This window comes from Hyla sarda, chromosome 10 (genome assembly GCF_029499605.1).
Source record: "Hyla sarda isolate aHylSar1 chromosome 10, aHylSar1.hap1, whole genome shotgun sequence".
Taxonomy (NCBI): Eukaryota; Metazoa; Chordata; class Amphibia; order Anura; family Hylidae; genus Hyla; species Hyla sarda.
In genome coordinates, this window is record NC_079198.1 from 29,324,326 (window position 1) to 29,340,944 (window position 16,619).

Sequence of the window (16,619 nt, forward strand, 5' to 3'; positions counted from 1 at the left end):
TTACAAAGTACAATTGGTTGTGCAAAAAAACAAATTATGCATTTAAGAAGGTGAGGACGAAAAAATGAAATACAAAATTGAAATTGTCTGTGTACTTGGGATTATGTATTGTGTAATTACTGTGATTATTGTGAGTTGTATCAGTAAGTGTATCTACAGATGATGTAAGTTAATATAATGTTCAATCTGGTTAAATCAGTTTTACCCTAGTAGATAAAACAACAAAACTCACTAAATTAGTCAGCCAGACCTATACAATAAACGTAAATGGTCCTACACATCTCAAACAGCTAAATATTCTTGTATATCCTAGGACTTTCTAAATAGGAACTTGAAAAATACAGTTTGAGTAGTTTATCTACTGTGGATTAAAAATCCCAAGCACAAGATCTGTCATCTACAACAGGCCTACTAGTCAGTCAGCATTATGCATACAGGCGCTTATAGAGACTAGTCTAACCTATGTTTCTACCTGTTAAACTAAATTTCTTGAAATAAATAAATGTAATGACCGAGCAAAGCATTGCTATAATGGATGCCTGTCTAACATAAAGAAACACCTGTTGGTCTACTTGGTACCCTAATTTTCCCGGCATGGGTGTGAAATTTGTTATGTTATGTTATTTGTTATTAAAAAGGTGAAAGAAGACAATACTAAGGGAACCATCAATTGTCGTGAGCCACATTTTGGCTATTTTATTCTTTATGAAGTTAGATCTGAATCACAATAGATGACGTGTGTTTTCCCTGAATAACAAACCTAATCTACATTATATAGACAACCTTATGTCCAATAGATATAGAGAGAGCAATCCTTATAGCAGTTCTGCTTTGATAACTTTTAATACAGATGACTAGCCCCCCCCCCCCCTCCTTTTTTACTGTTACATTATGAAGTTGGCAAAGTTAATCCAAGCTTGTTTGCGAGACCTTTAGGACCACTGGCATATGAGCTGACAAACCTATAACAATGTGATTTTTTTGTAAATGATTGAAGAGTCAAACATTCCATATCGGTTATTGCACTGTATTCTACTATAATTATGTATATTTTATTTATAAATACAATTGTAAATTGTATTGTAAATATAAATATATAATTTTTTATTTGTTTTGTCTCTTTTGAAATGAATAAAAACCATACACTATTTGTTTCAGTTCAGATAAGACCAATACAGCAGACACACAACCAGGGAAGGATAACGGAAATTCATCTGTAAAGACATTTAGATGATGAACCCTAATAGGAACCAAAGTAGACTACAACAGTGTTAACCCTTCAGGATGGGAAATCCTAAAGCAAAAAAGATTATATACAACCTATAGGGGCAACAAATATATAATACCACTTACTGTACCTTGGATAGATGGTCCAGTCGTACCAACGATGACTATCGTCAGGAGGGAGAAAGAAAGCCAAAGCTAAGAACTGATGAAACAGATGTAGGATAGAAGCCCAGGTCTAGAGAATAATTAAGACAGAGAAATACACATCTGGAGGAGAATTAGAGGCTCCGACATCTCGGTCTTCAATGGTTTGGAAGGCAGCAGGAGAGGCTGATAACTGTTGGTGAATATATCTTTCTGAAAGGAATCCCGTTAGAGGATTAAAATGCTCCAAGTAGTAATACCAGACAATGTTACAGCAAACAATTTACTGACCTCATTATTGCTGCGCCTATGAATGTATAAGGCTCCAGGTTGAAGTATTGAAATTGCATAGTGATATATTGTAAGATGTGTAGAATAATATCAATTAAAATGCATAAAACAATTTAAAAAAAAAGAGTTTGACACTGTATTACACATTAAAATTCAGAGTAACTAGATTTACAAAAAAAAAAGTCTCTTTTGAAATTTTTCTGAAATATAGTGAAAATTTGGGCGATTCCAGTAACATTAGTAGAACTCCTAGAAATAACTACCTCTATCAGTCACACATGGTACAGTATATGTATGTAGGGTTCTATGCTCTTAGGAAGCAGACACGTTTTACATTTCCTGTCACTATTTTTTTTCCTGAAAATGTGTGAATACGGCCAGGCCTATGTGGCAACTTTTTATAATACAGTGATCAATCGGTGGCACTAAAAAAAAGTCTCAGTGCAGCCCAGGCTTAATTAATATCTGATTGTAACCAATCCTCTGGTGAGTAGGATTTGTCAGTCTGTTGGCACAATATTAACACCCAATATATCACCAATTTATTCATAGGAGAAATAACAGGTGGAACAGCACAATACAGAGACACACAGAGATCTCAAGAAAGATGATCCAGAATGATTTCCCTAGTATAAACATAAGGTGGAAAGAAAAAGAAAACAATGAGGAACTTTCCCCAAAGAATGGACTTAATAGTTTACAAGGTAAAATTATTTCATTATTACAAATTATTTTGTGGGGGATACAAATATTTATTCTATAATTGTCATCTATTTTGCCTGTAACTGTTTGGTCGGTTCGGTATTCTGTTTAAAGGGGTTTTCCAGGATAAGAAACATAGAGCTGATTTCTTCAGAAAAAAAATAGCAACCACCCCAGTCCTCAGGTTATGTGTGGTATTGCAGCTCAGTTCCACTGAAGTTAAAGGGGGTACTATCCAGCAAAAGACATCTTATCCCCTATCCAAAGGATAGTGGATAAGATGTCTGATCGCGGGGGCCCCGCCTCTGGGACCCCCCACAATCTCTGTGCAGCACCCACATTCTATGCGGGGCTGCGTCTCCAGTCGCCCCCTCCCATAGACATAATTGGAGGTTGCGTGCTGTGGCGTCACAAGGGGGCGTGGTGTGATGTCACAAAGGGGTGTGGCATTGCGTAATGTCTCACGTCCTGGAAACAAAGAGCTTTCCAAGACTGGAGACGCAGCCCCGAATAGAATGTGGGTGCTGCATGGATAGGGCATAAGATGTCTTTGGCAGGATTACCCCTTTAACGAAGCCAAGTTGTAATACCACATACAACCTAAGGACAGCACTGAGAGAGGGGTGAATAAAAGTCTCTGTATCTTCATCTGCAGATTGCAGAAAAATAAGACTCAGAGTCCTAGAGATTAGAAATGTTCTTTGTTCCTGTGGGGTCATTTTTTTTGGTAAATAAAGTGATTTACATAAATGTTAGGAGTCACATAGGTTATCAGATGGAGTGAATTTGTTTAAAGTGACAGTGAATATAGAAGTGTTTCTGAATTTCACTTTTATTGTTTTTCTTGTATTAATTGTATGGTTTCTAAATGTAAGGAAGTGATGAGGAAAGACATAATGTGAAGCAAAATTTTCCTTAGAGAGATTACATTTTTTGTGAAATGCATAGAGATGGACTTTGTATATGGGGTGAGGAGTTGTGTTCCAGAACTGCATTTTAGTCCCAGGTTGTCCCTTTGTAGAAATCAGAGTATGTAGGTTTTATACATAGGGATTGCTTGTAGTCTGTAACCATGGAGTCACATATACACAGAAAAGGAAAAGGATTTATTTTTATCAATACTGCTTGCCATGCTGCTAAATTTTTATTTTAGATTCATAAGGACAATAAAACAATGACTGTAACAATGCATGTACTCATTTAAATGGAAACATACAATGTTAACAGTTTATTCCTCATAAATATTTTTAAAACACAATTTTATAGTGGGAAAAAAGATGATGTTGTGTGTAAAATTTTGACCTAAACACACAAAACTCTACTCTAAGTTAGTATTTGCCATAGAAATAGTGTCTTCCCTGTTCATTGGGATTTTTTTTCCATCATTAAAGTGTTGATAATTTATAAACTCTGAACACCAATGTCAACTGTTAATGAAGAAAACCTATTTCGGAAGAGTTTATTTCATGTATATTGCACTTCCTGCACATGCACATGATGACTTGTTACATTGTGTAATGTTTGTTACCTGTACTTTAGTCCAAAAATACATGGAATATTTTATTCTTGATGTAACAGAAATGTATTTTATTCTTGATGTACCAGAACTGTAAGAGCTTTATCTTTACAGCATGGTCTCAGGACTGACCTGTGGAACATCAGCACCATATATATGGATGTATATGGATGAATGGTGGAAGGTAACAACCAAGCATTAACTTTCCTAAAATACAAGTAGACAGGTCCATTTTCATTTAGCATTGTGGACAATTTTGGGTTTGGCACAAATTATCCAATTTCCTATGTCTCATTTACCACAAGCAAATCCAAAAATAAAGAAAAAAGTTGTGCGGAGACCTAGATATGTTTTTGTCTTTCAAAGCTTATAACCCTTTCAAAGCTTATGTTATTTTTCTCTCCTATGGTCTTCCATATTGTTTTGCAGGTCTTACTTTTGTAGGTAATAGTTATTGGATACATGGATTGTTTGCAGCTTGCATCTGTATGGATGAACTTCATGTATGTGTGCTGTGGTGAACACAACATCCAGTCTTAGAAGTTTTCTCTCTCCTATGTAGTAGTTATTGGAGGGATCCATGGTTGGAGTTTACAACTTACATCTGCCCAGGTGGGCTGCATTCATCTGTGCTGGGCTGAAGACACAAAGTCTTAAGAGTCTTCTCTTTCCTATGCAAAAGTTACTGGATGGATCCATGGTCGGGCTATGGTTATAGTCTATGGATGAATACTTTTCTGCAATATAGCATAGGCTCATAAAAAAGTGCGTGGTGTGCAAAGCCAATATGTCCCAGATTGTCCAGCTATAAGACACAGATGAGGTTAACATGTTGACGGTGTTAAAGAACAACCTAAAGATTAAAAAAATAGAAACCACAGATTAATGTGGGAAACACGACCGATTTGTACAACCACATTGTACTAGAGCTATATAGCTTTACACAATAACAGAGACAGAAACTTCATTATAAAAAGAAGAATTAGAGAAATATTTACATGTAAATTAAAAAAGAAAAAACTATATGTCTGGACTGATATCTGGGCCACTGTAGTCATGTTTTGTACAACTTTACAATGTCTTAGCTCTTAGGCTGTATGTACCATATAAAAAGACCATGTGACTGGGAACTAATTCTTGAAGGGGAACTAATTCTTGTTGGTCCCTTCTTCTATGCTGTTGAGTGGTTAGAACCTATTCAGAGATTTAATATGAGCACACAATATTATTTTTCTTTAATTATGTACATTTTATTTATATATAATGTAAGCAAGTGTCTGGTAATCACTCATCTGGAAATTTCCTAGAGGATTATGTAAAAAATACCATAGATTCAATAAGCTGGATGGTGCAGCACTTCAATATACAGTAGTGAAGAAAAACTGTGATTTATTTCCATATATCCATATGCAAAGTTTCAGTTCCTCCATGGAACTTTTTTTTCAAGCACAACCTACACACTAGTAAAGGCCTATTTATGCCTGGAAATGTGATCAGAATTGAAATGCATCATTAATTAATAAAATGCAATTTAATAATAGACTATTTACAATATACTTTAAAATATACAACATACTTTATAATATACAACATACTTTAATGATTCATGATGCACCTTTATTCTGATTAAAAGTCTGGGCATAAGTAGCCCTTAATAATGTTTGGTGTTATGCTTGAACTAAAACGTTGCATTGATATTTGGAAATAAAAGTTTTTCTTCACTATATTGGAGTGCTGCACCATCCTGCTTACTTGGTTATTTCGTACTGTATTTCTTTGTGACTGTTAAAAAATACTATGTACACATACACAGTCTCTCACATAAGTGAGTACATCCCTCACATTTTTGCAAATATTTTATTATTTTATTGTATAAAAGTGTTTAATGTTGCTGTCCCCTTAAAATAACTTAATACACAGCCACAACAAAAGTAAGTACACCCCTAAATGAAATTCCCTCCCCGGATTCATGCGACTCGCTAGTACTACACGGTCTCAGGTATGAATGGGGAGTACGTGTCTTAAATTTGTTAACACTCTCACACTCTCTTATACTGATTACAGGATTAGAGATGAGAGAATTTTTAGTAAATTCGATTTGGCCGATTTGCTGTATTTTCCCCCAAAAAATTTGTTCCCGTGAGAATTTATTCCAATCACTATTAAAAACGGCTATTTCTGGCCTACAGAGAGATAAGGGTATAGAACACTTTGCCTTGCTGTAATACGCATAGGGTGTGTGCTGGGTTAGTGAAATAATACTATTATTCAGTATGACATGCAGATTAGAGGCGTCACTATTAGAATCACTGTCGCAGAGCGGCACAATGACTCTGAGTCTGACTCTGAGTCTGGAGGTGCCATCAGTATGAGAAGACCATATAGTGGCTGAATGACACAGCGTGGAAGTGACGGCAGTATGAGGAGTCCATAAAGTGCCTGAATGACACAGCCTGGAGGTGCCGGCAGCATGAGGAGACCATATAGTGGCTGAATGACCCAGCATGGAGGTGGCGGCAGTATGAGGAAACCATATAGTGGCTGAATGACCCAGCATGGAGGTGGCGGCAGTATGAGGAGACCATATAGTGGCTGAATGACCCAGCATGGAGGTGGCGGCAGCATGAGAAGACCATATAGTGGCTGAATGACACAGCGTGGAGTTTGCGGCAGCATGAGAAGACCATATAATGGCTGAACGACACAGCCTGGAGTTGGTGGCAGCATGAGGAGACCATATAGTGGCTAAATGACCCAGCGTGGAGGTGGCGGCAGCGGCAGCATGAGGAGACCATATAGTGCCTGAATGACACAGCATGGAGGTGGCTGCAGTATGAGGAGACCCTATAGTGGCTGAATGACACAGCGAGGAGGTGACAGCAGCATGAGTAGACCATATAGTGGCTGAATGACACAGTCTGGAGTTGGCAGAAGCATGAGGATACCATATAGTGGCTGAATGACACAGCCTGCAGTTGGGGGCAGCATGAGGAGACCATATAGTGGCTGAATGACCCAGCGTGGAGGTGGCAGAAGCATGAGGAGACCATATAGTGCCTGAATGACACAGCGTGGAGGTGACGGCAGCATGAGAAGACCATATAGTGGCTGAATGACCCAGTGTAGAGGTGGCGGAAGCATGAGGAGACCATATAGTGGCTAAATGACACAGCCTGGAGTTAGAGGAAGCATGAGGAGACCATATAGAGGCTAAATGACACAGCGAGGAGGTGGCATCAGCATAAGGAGAACATATAGTGGCTAAATGACCCAGTGTGGCAGCATGAGGAGACCATATAGTGGCTATATGACCCAGCGTGGAGGTGGCGGCAGCATGAGGAAACCATAGAGTGTCTGAATGACACCGTGTGAAGTTGGCGGCAACATGAGGAGACAATATAGTGGCTGAATGACACAGCCTGGAGTTGGAGGTAACATGAGGAGACCATATAGTGGCTTAATGACACAGCCTGGAATTGGCGGCAGCATGAGGAGAACATATAGTGGCTGAATCACACAGCCTGGAGTTGGCGGCAGCATGAGGAGAACATATAGTGGCTGAATCACACAGCCTGGAGGTGGCAGAAGCATGAGGAGACCATATAGTGGCTGAATGACACAGCCTGGAGGTGTCAGCAGCATGAGGAGAACATATGGTGGCAGTATGAGACAGCTCGGAGCTGGCATCTGCATAAGGAGAACGTATGGTGGCAGAATGAGACAGCCTGGAGCTGGCATCAGCATGAGGAGAACATAAGGTGGAAGAATGAGACAGCCTGGAGGTGGCAGCAGCAGCATCAGGAGTCCTGAAAGTGACACGGTGACAGAGTGGTGTGGTGGGTAGCAATACCAGTACCTGGTGATGAAGGTGGGTGAAAAAAGGGGAACTTGGCATCAGATGTGTGGCATCAGGCGGGAAGCAGGATCAGAATAGTAGCTGAGGCAGGTAGGCAAAAGAAAATAGTCTCTTTTGTAAAAGTGTTAGTGTGCACAAGTAAGTATTGAGGATATGCATCATGTAAAACTTAACTTTTAATAATATGCTTATGATAAAATATATGGAGCCAAATTTTTTACAATAAAACAAAAGGAAAGGTGGGCAAAAAACACCATGTGCCACTTACGCCACCAAGTATTGATGTGATGCAAAGAACTCTAAAAGGTGGAATGGAACAACGTATGGTACATTGTAACCGGTGGGGGGTAAAAACTTCCCCTGTAAGGCCCTACTCTCGCATTATTAATTCCCTTCTTGGCAAGTGTTACTTGCCCTAAAAAGGGTGGCCCCACACAGGAACCTCTCCCTGTTTCCACCTACAAACACTGCCATTTCCCAGGGTTTTTAGGTGGAAATAGGGATTGGTTCCTGTGTGGGGTCACCCATTTTAAGACAAGTAACACTTTCCTCTAAAAGGTGGAAGGGAACAACGTATTGTCCATTGTAGCAGGTGGGGGTAAAAACTTCCCCTGTAAGGACTTACTCTCGCCCTATTAATTCCCTTCTTGGCAAGTGTTACTCACCCTAAAAAGGGTGGCCCCACGGAGGAAACTCTCTCTATTTCCACCTAAAAACCCTGGTAAATGGCAGTGTTTGTAGGGGGAAATAGTGAGAGGTTCCTGTGTGGGGTCGCCCTTTTTAGGGTGAGTAACACTTGAAGTTTGGCTGCCCAGAAGTCCAGCGGATCTTCAAGGTGTGTTGGCATGGTCATGTCAAGGTATGCCACCACCTGCTGGTTCAGGTTCTGCTCCAGGTCTACCTGCTGCTGATGAGTTACTTCACTATGCAGGTGAAGAAAGCTACTCATCAGCAACTGTAAACTTAGGTTGCTGCTGATGGAGCTGGGACTGCTCCTACCACCCATCACTCCCCAGCAGCCATGGCAGTGGAAGGTGAGCGCAGAGGGCCCCTTGAGTCAGACCTGCAAGAGGATGGACGATGGCGCAGATAGGCATTGGCCAACTGACTACATAGGATGTCTCTGTAGTACGTCAATTGGTCCTCCCTCTCAGTGGGTGTAAAAAAGACCCCCATTTTGTGCCGGTGGAGAGCCAAAATGGTGCCCAATGGTGACAATTCGCTGCCGAATGGTGACAATTCGGTGGTCACTACACAAGCAAGTGACCATGCATAATGCCATTTGTGCAAGTGACTCGGAGGGACTCCCTGCCTCCATCTCCACTGCATACTGCCACGGTGTGTCTGGTTCCTCTGTCTCGCCTTCCTCCTAACCCTCTAACTCCTCTAGCTGCTCCTGCTCCTCCTCTCCTGTTAGATGACTAGAGAAACCACCCATCGTGTGAAACCAAAACTCCTCCTCCCCCTCCTCCAGTTCAGCCCCCACAGGGCTCATGTGGGCGTGAGATGCAGGCGCCACATCTCCAGTGTCCTTACCAGTCATTGTTTCCAACACGTGTTGTAGTAGATGAAGCAGTGGAATGACATTCATCCCGTAATCCTGGCGACTGACTAATAATGTGGCTTCCTCAAAAGGCCTGAGCAATCGGCAGGTGTCACGTATGAGCTGCCATTGGTTGACATTGAAGTTACACAGGGGAGTCCCCCTATCCGCTTGGATCTTCAAGAAATCGGGGATGGCTTTTCTCTGTTTGTATAGTCGGTTCAACATATGGAGGGTGGAATTCCAGCAAATCAGACTATGTTGGGGGATACCGTTCTAATGCTGCAGCCCAAGGAGGGTGTGCTTTGCGGTGTATGAGTGGCTGAAATGCATGCAAAGAATTCCTTCCCATTGCTAGGATGTCTTGCAGATGGGGAGAACACTTCAGGAACCACTTGACAATCAGATTGAACCACGTGTGCCATGCAGGGTGTATGGCTCAGGCTTTCTTGTCGCAGCGCAGACAAGATGTTCTTCCTGTTGTCGGTCACCATGGTTCCCATTTCCAGTTTTCGTGGAGTAAGCCATGATTAGATTTGACTTTTAGCAGTTCCTTCCCTGTGTGACTCCGTTCGCCAAGGCAAACCATGTCAAGAACAGCCTGACACTGCCATGCCCTGCACACACGGTATGCTGGAGGGGTAAAGAGACTTGTCCGTGCAGTGGAGGCTGAGGACACGGTGGAGGATGAGGAGGCGGAGTCGCACACTGTCACAGGACCAACGGCCTGAGAGCGTGGAGGCGGAAGCGGCGTGATCTGTCCAAGTTGCTGTTGTGGCTGTGCAGGAACCACATTTACCCAGTGGGCCATAAAGGACATGTATGGTCCCTGACCGTAGTTATAGCTCCACACGTCGGGGCTGTCGTGCACTTTGGTACACACCGACAGGCTCAAGGACTGGTCCACCTTCAGTTCCACAAAATTGTGCAGGGCTGGTACTGCCTTCTTCGCAAAGCAATGACGGCTTGGGACCCTCTACCTCGGCTCGGCACAAGCCATCAGTTCTCTGAAAGGTGCAGAGTCCATCATTTGAAAAGGGAGGGACTGCAGCACCAGCAACCTAGACATGAACACATTAAGCCTCTGCGCCGCTGGATGAGTGGGTGCATACTGTTGTCTCTTGGACATGACTTTGCCGATGGATTGCAGGCGGAATGACTGACTTGAAGTAGGAGGAGCAGGAGCATCTGGAGCGACAGATGATGGTATGATACACAGCTCCCTTCGGCTGAGGTGGTGGAGCCTTGGCTGGCTGAAACCGGGAGCGGCGTGCCACTGTGTGATGCAGCAGGCTGGACTACCACATTAGAGCCACGGTCTCCCAGGCCGCTTTATGTTGACGCTGCACATGTTGATGCAGGGCTGTGGTGCCAACATTGGGACCCTGGCCATGCTTCACCTTCTACCGACACATCTTGTATGTTGCCAGGTTTATATCCTCCGTATGCTTGATGAAAAACTGCCACACTGCCAAGTAGCTGATTTTCCCACCAACAGTCCACACTGATTGACTGCTACTGCCGCCGACTGTTCCACTACCTCCCGGAAAAAAGGAGCCACAAAGCAGGTGGTCTACCCCGTGCACGTTTGGCTCCAGACTTTCCACCTCTGCCACCATGCTGACTGCACACCATGCTACCACCTTGCTGGCTCAGCTGCTGCCTCACGAGCAACCTGCAACCCTCTTTCTCCTTATGATGATGATGAAGCCCCTTCTGCACCTGGCTCCCAAGTGTGATCAGCTTCATCATCATTGAGTTGTGTTTGCACGTCACTGATGTTCTCCTCAGGTTCCTCAACAGTGTCTGCTTCAGGAGCAGGAATGCTTGCAACACCACCTCCCACGCCACTCTCCTCATCACTACTTGCCCGCCTAACGGAGGAAGCGACGGATGTCTCCTCCACTTCTTGGCTGGGCAGTAGCTGTTGACTGTCCTCTAGTATATTGTCCTCACTAAATAGTGAAGCTGAACCCACAGCATAAGATGCTTCTGTGGAGGGAACAACATAGGACAGAAGCAATGGGAGGACAGGGACAGCTCCCGGGCCATACCAACTAAGGTTTGTGTCTGAGGAACCCACCGACTGTTGACCAGGGGTGTCAGATGTCACTTGTGATGAAGTGGATGACCGTGTTAACCAATCGATGATGGCAGATGGGTTGCTGGTCGAGACACGACCTCTAGCTGATACTGGGAGCTCAGGCCTCTCGCTGCAACTCCTGCTGCCACTCGCCCCTAGTTTGCTGCGACTTCTGCGTGATGAATTTTGGGCTCTGCCACTCCTCTGTGCATGTCCCGGCACTTCTTTGCCTGACATACTTAGTGCGTATATGAGGGGAGTACAATACGCTCCACTACGCATAAAACAATATTTGTCTACAACAACAGCAGGTGTGTACTTTTAGCTGGCCTTTCACAGAATCTAGTCTCTTAAGAATTTAACAGGAACAAAATAGTACCCCAATTAGATGTACGTATGTGGTATGCACTTATGAGGGGAGGACAATGCGCTCCAGTACGCTTATAACAGTATTTGTCTACAACACCTGCAGGTGTGTACTTTTGCCTGGCCTTTCACAGTATATAGGCCCTTAAGACTTTAACAGGAACAAAATAGTACACCACTTAGATGTACGCACAGGTTACACTTAATAAAGGACTATTAGCTTTTCAGTTGTTGTACACACCAGTGCTGCAGCACACAGTCGCTGTGTACTACAACCAAAATTGCACTTGTCCTCTACATCTCACTCCCTTCACTATCAGTGCTTCTAGGCTGGATTAGGGCTTGAGGTGAATCGCTGGTGTAAAAAAGCTTTTCTGATCAACACACTGCTCTCTGTCCCTCTCTGCAATAGAATGTTCATGTGACTGGGAGGTGAATTGCTGCTGTAAAAATGCTTTTCTGTGCAACACACACTGCTGTCTGTCCCTCTCTCTCTCTCTGCAATAAAAGGCTGAAGTTACTGGCCGCAAGATGGCTGCCGATTATACAGGGCTGTGACATCACAGGGGTGGCTGGCTGCTGATAGGCTGCAGGCGGCATGGGATTCAGGGTCAACCCGCTGACCCTTGTTCCTGCCTACCCAGGATTCCTTGCCCCATGTCCTTACATGTGGATACGCCATTTTAGATGCCCTGGAGCCTGGACCCCACTAAATGGAGTTTAATGAAGCGATTCACGCAGCAGCAATATTTTCATTCGTTGTGAATCAAATTTTTACTGAAATTCGTAACAAATTCGGATTCGTCAGATTTGATTTCCTCATCCCTAAACAGGATGTTCAATATGATACCACATGGCAAGAACTATCCAGAGGTTGGCTTTTTGAAACAGACCTATGAGTGCTGACAGCATTGCTGCAGAGGTTAAAGGTGTAGAGGATCAGCCTATCAGTGCTAAGACCATACACCGCACACTGCATCAAATTGGTTACATCTATGTCATCCAAAAAGGAAACCTCAAGAAGCACAAAAACATCTGCAAACAGTTTTCTGAAGATAAGCATACTAAAGACACAGATTACTGTGGGTTTGATGAGACCATATTAAACTTATTTGGTTCAAGTGTTGTCAAGTGTGTAAGTAAAAAGACAAGTGTGTCTACAGTCAAGTATTGTGGTGACAGTGTCATGGTCTGGGACTGCATGAGTTTTGCTGGCACTGGGAAGCTACAGTTTATTGTGGTAACCATCAACATACTGAAGTAGAATGGTGGCCACACAAAATATTGGCACTTTGGACCCAATTTGGACATTTCCACTTAGGAGTGTGCTCATTTTTGTTGCCAAGGTTTAGACATTAATTGTGTTGAGTTATTATGAGAGGACACAACATTAAACACTGTTATACAGGCTGTGCACCCACTTCTTTACATTGTAGCAGAGGGTCATGTCTTCATTGTTGTCACATGAAAAGATAGAATAAAATATTTACAAAGATTTGAGGGGTGGACTCATTATGTGAGATTTTTTATATATATATATATATATATATATATATATATGTTTATATATATATATATATATATATATATGTGGTAGACTTGGAGAATAAAGCCTTGTGGGGGGTGTAGGGTAATTGGGGTGTTGCTGTTCAGTATTATAAAGGGCGTTGTTAACCCTTGTCACTCGTGACACCAGGGTGAGGGTTAAAACTCTGTAGTGATGCTGGGCCAATCGCCACCCTTCCCAAGAGCGATAGGTGAGTGTAAAATAAATGGATTGTCCACAGCAGTGCTGAACTTAAAACTTGCAGGAACTTTACTGAAGATTTTCTGTACATGCAGCATCGGTAACAGTCCAGATAACAGAGTCTCTATAGACAGCACAGCAGTGACTGACAGTTGCTTAGGACCGGAAAGTTCTCTTTAGATTAGGAGGATTAGATTTGCATAGATCCGCTGGATTTAGGGGTTGGATTAGGTCCAGAGATCTTGCGGAGATAGCAAGGAATTGTAAGAACTATCCGTCTCTAGCGTAGGCTTAGGCCGCAAGGCTTTGGCCTAGTAATTGTCTTGTAAGCTGCAGAGGTCCTACCTCGTCCAGAATCAGCAACCCAAGAGAGCGACAAGATGGCGCAGCTCCCTTATATGGGCAGGGGCTGGCCGTTTTGGATTGGTCCATATCAGCTGTCACTCACCATTACAATGGATTGTGGGTGATCACCTGACCAGATCCACCAAAGGTCCTTTAGCAAAACCATAGAGTTCTACAACCCGGTCACATGACCAGCAGGTCCTGTGACGCAAACAAGGTAAGAATATTAAATATATATCTTTACATTTATATTTACATTAATTATAGCTAACTGAGGGGTGACGAGGGGTTAACTAAGGAAGAGGACCCCCACTGTTCCTAGGGACTCTGACTTTTGGGACCTCACCACAAGGTAACGTATGTAATATGGTACCGGGACACCTCATATATATATATATATATATATATATATATATATATATATATATATATATTACCGTATATACTCGAGTATAAGCCGAGTTTTTCAGCACGATTTTTCGTGCTGAAAACACCCTCCTCGGCTTATACTCGAGTGAACTCTCCACCCGCAGTGGTCTTCAACCTGCGGACCTCCAGAGGTTTCAAAACTACAACTCCCAGGGCTTGCTGGGAGTTGTAGTTTTGAAACCTCCGGAGGTCCGCAGGTTTAAGACCACTGCGGCCTTCGACATCATAGAGCCCCCTCTCGCCCCCCTTTAGTTCTGTACAGTACTCACCTCCGCTCGGCGCTGGTCCGGTGCTGCAGGACTGTCCGGTGAGGAGGTCGTCTGGTGGGATAGTGGTTCCGGGCTGCTATCTTCACCGGGGAGGCCTCTTCTAAGCGCTTCGGGCCCGGCCCCAGAATAGTCACGTTGCCTTGACAACAACGCAGAGGTACGTTCATTGCCAACGTACTTCTGCGTCATCGTCCAGGCAACGCCTCAATTCCGGGCCCGCAGCGCGGAGAAGAGGCGCCCCCAGTGAAGATAGCAGCCCGGAACCACTATCCCACCGGACCACCTCCTCTCCGGAGCGGAGGTGAGTACTGTACAGAACTAAAGGGGGGCGAGAGGGGGCTGGATGATGTCGAAGGCCGCAGTGGTCTTCAACCTGCGGACCTCCGGAGGTTTCAAAACTACAACTCCCAGCAAGCCCGGACAGCCGATGGCTGCCCGGGCTTGCTGGGAGTTGTAGTTTTGAAACCTCTGGAGGTCCGCAGGTTGAAGACCACTGCGGGCGGATGATGACAAGAGGATGATGAAGGGGGCGGTGTGGGATGATGAAGGGGGTGTGGGATGATGAAGGGGGGGGGTGTGGGATGATGACAAGGGGATGATGAAGGGGGGGTGTGGGATGATGACAAGGGGATGATGAAGGGGGTGGGGATGATGACAAGGGGATGATGAAGGGGGGTGGGGATGATAAAGGGGGGTGTGTGGGATGATGATGAAGGGGGGTGGGGATGATGACAAGGGGATGATGAAGGGGGGTGGGGATGATGACAAGGGGATGATGAAGGGGGGGGTGGGATGATGACAAGGGGATAATGACAGGTGATGATGATGAGGGTCTGGATGATGACAGGCGGTGATGATGATGAGGGTGTTAATGACGGGGGTCTGGATGATGACAGGGGGGGATGATGTATTTCCCACCCTAGGCTTATACTCGAGTCAATAACTTTTCCTGGGATTTTGGGTTGAAATTAGGGGCCTCGGCTTATACTCGGGTCGGCTTATACTCGAGTATATACGGTATATGGAGCTTGAAAAAGACCAGAAGAGCTGGTTGAAACGTTGTTCTGGACACTCTGTTTGATGGAATAAATCACTTTTTATTTTTCACCTATTGGATGTGTGCTGTGGATATTCTCTTTATATATATATATATATATATATATATATATATATATATATACATAAAAATATATATAATTTTCTATTATTATTATTGTAAAAAATGTGATGAGTTAATATGCATATCTATAAAGCTTATGTGACACTGTCACAAAATTGTATCTGCTAATTTGCCATAAGGTAAGTTTAATTTACAGTAGCTGCTACAAGAGGAAGAAGATGCATACATTTAAATCTGGTGGTTGTGGGAAGCCATACCACTTTCCACTAAGCCCTGCACCCTTTCCTAAAAACATTTAAAAAGTTTTGATTTGTCAGGGTCTGAGTGTTCGGACCTTCATGATCGCTAGAGCAATCCAGGAGAAGCGCACAGCTCAGCGCTTCTCTCCCTGCTCTCTGTGGTGCACAGCACATGTAAGTCCCTTAGACTTACATTAGGAGTCCCTGGGAGAGAATGCACCTAATGTGCACTTCTCCCAGTTAATTCTAGTGATCTGTCGAGGTCTGAACACTTAGGCTCTAACCTATCAAAACTTTTGGCATGATTCTGACATGCTGTCATATCTCAGATGGCTGTATAAACAGATATAAAAACCTCATGATGATTTTTGAATGAGCAAAGGAAGAAACAAATGGAAAAAATAAAGTTGATGCTCAAACACATTAATGGTGGTAAAAGTTTTAAAGTCTTTGTGTTACTTGACAAGCGATCTTTATTTTAAGGCAGCTTTAATGTGTCCTATGAGGGAGATGGTAGGTTCCCCTGCGCTTACTAATCTATCCCTACTTTAAAACGGGATAAACAATCCCCAGTGCTATATGAAATTGTAGCTCAAGTGATAGCCCCTTCTACCTGCTAAGACTCATTCTTTGTTTCCAAATACATATGGCACATATTCTAAATACATTACTGGATCTTAGTTTTACACTAATTGACTTGTGCCAACAGCAGACTCAGACTGACACATGGGGCCCCCTGCTC

The 16,619-nt window shown here is 43.4% G+C and overlaps 1 protein-coding gene across 7 annotated transcripts in view; it reads right to left on the bottom strand.

Annotated features, from left to right (window-relative positions):
• Nucleotides 1–2,195: 2,195 nt before the first annotated feature.
• FLT3LG (fms related receptor tyrosine kinase 3 ligand) overlaps nt 2,196–16,619 on the bottom strand; it is a 137,773-nt gene continuing 123,349 nt past the window's right edge. For all 7 annotated transcript variants that reach the window (XM_056544403.1, XM_056544401.1, XM_056544402.1 and 4 more), the window contains one exon: nt 2,196–4,733. Coding sequence is in view for 3 of the 7 variants with exons in the window: in XM_056544406.1 (XP_056400381.1) it covers nt 4,705–4,733 (29 nt within the window). In the remaining 4 variants the exon portion in view is untranslated. The remainder of the gene's footprint in view (nt 4,734–16,619) is intronic.